At 56.6% G+C, this 1,431-nt stretch overlaps 1 protein-coding gene across 1 annotated transcript in view; it reads right to left on the bottom strand.

The window, feature by feature from the left end:
* Positions 1–1,431, bottom strand: part of CAD (carbamoyl-phosphate synthetase 2, aspartate transcarbamylase, and dihydroorotase) — a 21,953-nt gene that overhangs the window by 7,942 nt on the left and 12,580 nt on the right. The window contains 3 exon segments of the mRNA XM_010840694.1: positions 64–246; positions 831–998; positions 1,262–1,431. Of these exon segments, the coding sequence (XP_010838996.1) occupies positions 64–246; positions 831–998; positions 1,262–1,431 (521 nt within the window).

Below are 1,431 nucleotides of genomic sequence, written 5' to 3'. Positions count from 1 at the left end.
CGCCCCCACCTCTTCAAGGCCCACCCTACCCTCCACCCCACCACTCCCCACATGGGTTCTTACCTTATAGCTGCCAATGGTCAGCAAGATGTTCTTCTTGGGGATCTTAAAACCAGTACTGAGCATGGCCTTGAGGTAGGCTTCGCAGCGGCTCTCCCCAAAGCCAGCTACTTCCCCAGTACTGGTCATCTCCACACCCAGCACCACGTCAGCCCCCGCCAGGCGGGAGAACGAGAACTGGGGCACCTGAGGGAGCAGGAGGTGAGAGCGGCCCACATCCCTACAGCAGGAGGGGTGGCAATGATCCCCTCTCTCGGCCTTCTCCACACGGGGTGAGCCTTCCCTGTACTGCCCTACATGAACCCGCCAATCGTTGGCTACTTCCCAAACGTGCTTGCACTTCCCTCGGCCTCCATGAGGCTACTCCCTGGCCTTGGAACACTTCCTCAACAAGCTCAGCAAATCTCAAATCTTGACTGTACTCCAAGGCTCAGTCCAAATACCACCTCTTTTCTTCAACCTTCCCGGGTCACCCTCTGTGGAAGTGGCACCTCCTTGAGCATTTCGTTTCGGTCTCTACTCTGCAGGTTTATCACACGCTATTCTAGAAACAAGCTGTTTGGGAGCTGACTTCTCTTGCCTCCCATCACTAGAGTGGACACTCCTCAGGGAGGAGGGCCATCTTATTGCCCTGACCACCTAGCAAGGCCTTGCCCACAGGAGGTACTCGCTTTATATGTCAATGGGCACATGGCTTGGGCAGCAGGTGCACTCCCTCCTGCTATCTGCCTCCCTGCTAACCACTAACCTGGGGCTTCGGTCTTCCTTACCTTCACCCCCACAACTCCAGAGCCAGTCATGAGTCCCACAGGCTCCACTTCTTCCCTCATGATGACCCGTGTCGCCAAGGCTACTAGGTCCACACCTAGTGTCTTGGAGACGAAGGGGAAGGAGCGAGACACACGCACGTTGCATTCAATGACTTTCAGCTGGTCGTCCTGGTCAGACAGAGATTGGTCAGGCCTTCTGCAAGTGGGCTTGCAGAAGACCCAGTGAATCGGGTCTTCCCCTCACTCATTGTTCTGTGGGTCATTAACCCAGGACAGGGGGCAGGTTGACTGTCACAAACACTGAGGGCCTTAGATGTGACCCTGCCCCTCCAGGTCTCCTCCTGCAGTGAGGGTTCCCCAGCACAGTGGCCAGCAGAGAACAAAGAGGTGCCACAGCCCTCGGGTCCCTTTCTTTAGCCCCCTCTTACTACCTTGGCAATGAGCTGCAGATTGAAGGGTCCTGTGACCTGCAGCTCCTGGCCCACGGCATGCACAATGGCTTTGATCCGCTCCAGGGTTTTGGCAGTGATGTCCTGCGGTGGGGTCACCAGTGTGGCATCACCTGAATGCACACCTGCATTCTCCACGTGTTCGGAGATGG

The sequence above is a fragment of the Bison bison genome, unplaced genomic scaffold (genome assembly GCF_000754665.1).
Source record: "Bison bison bison isolate TAMUID 2011002044 unplaced genomic scaffold, Bison_UMD1.0 scf7180017864145, whole genome shotgun sequence".
In the NCBI taxonomy this organism is placed as follows: domain Eukaryota; kingdom Metazoa; phylum Chordata; class Mammalia; order Artiodactyla; family Bovidae; genus Bison; species Bison bison.
This window is presented reverse-complemented; position numbering and strand designations above follow the sequence as displayed.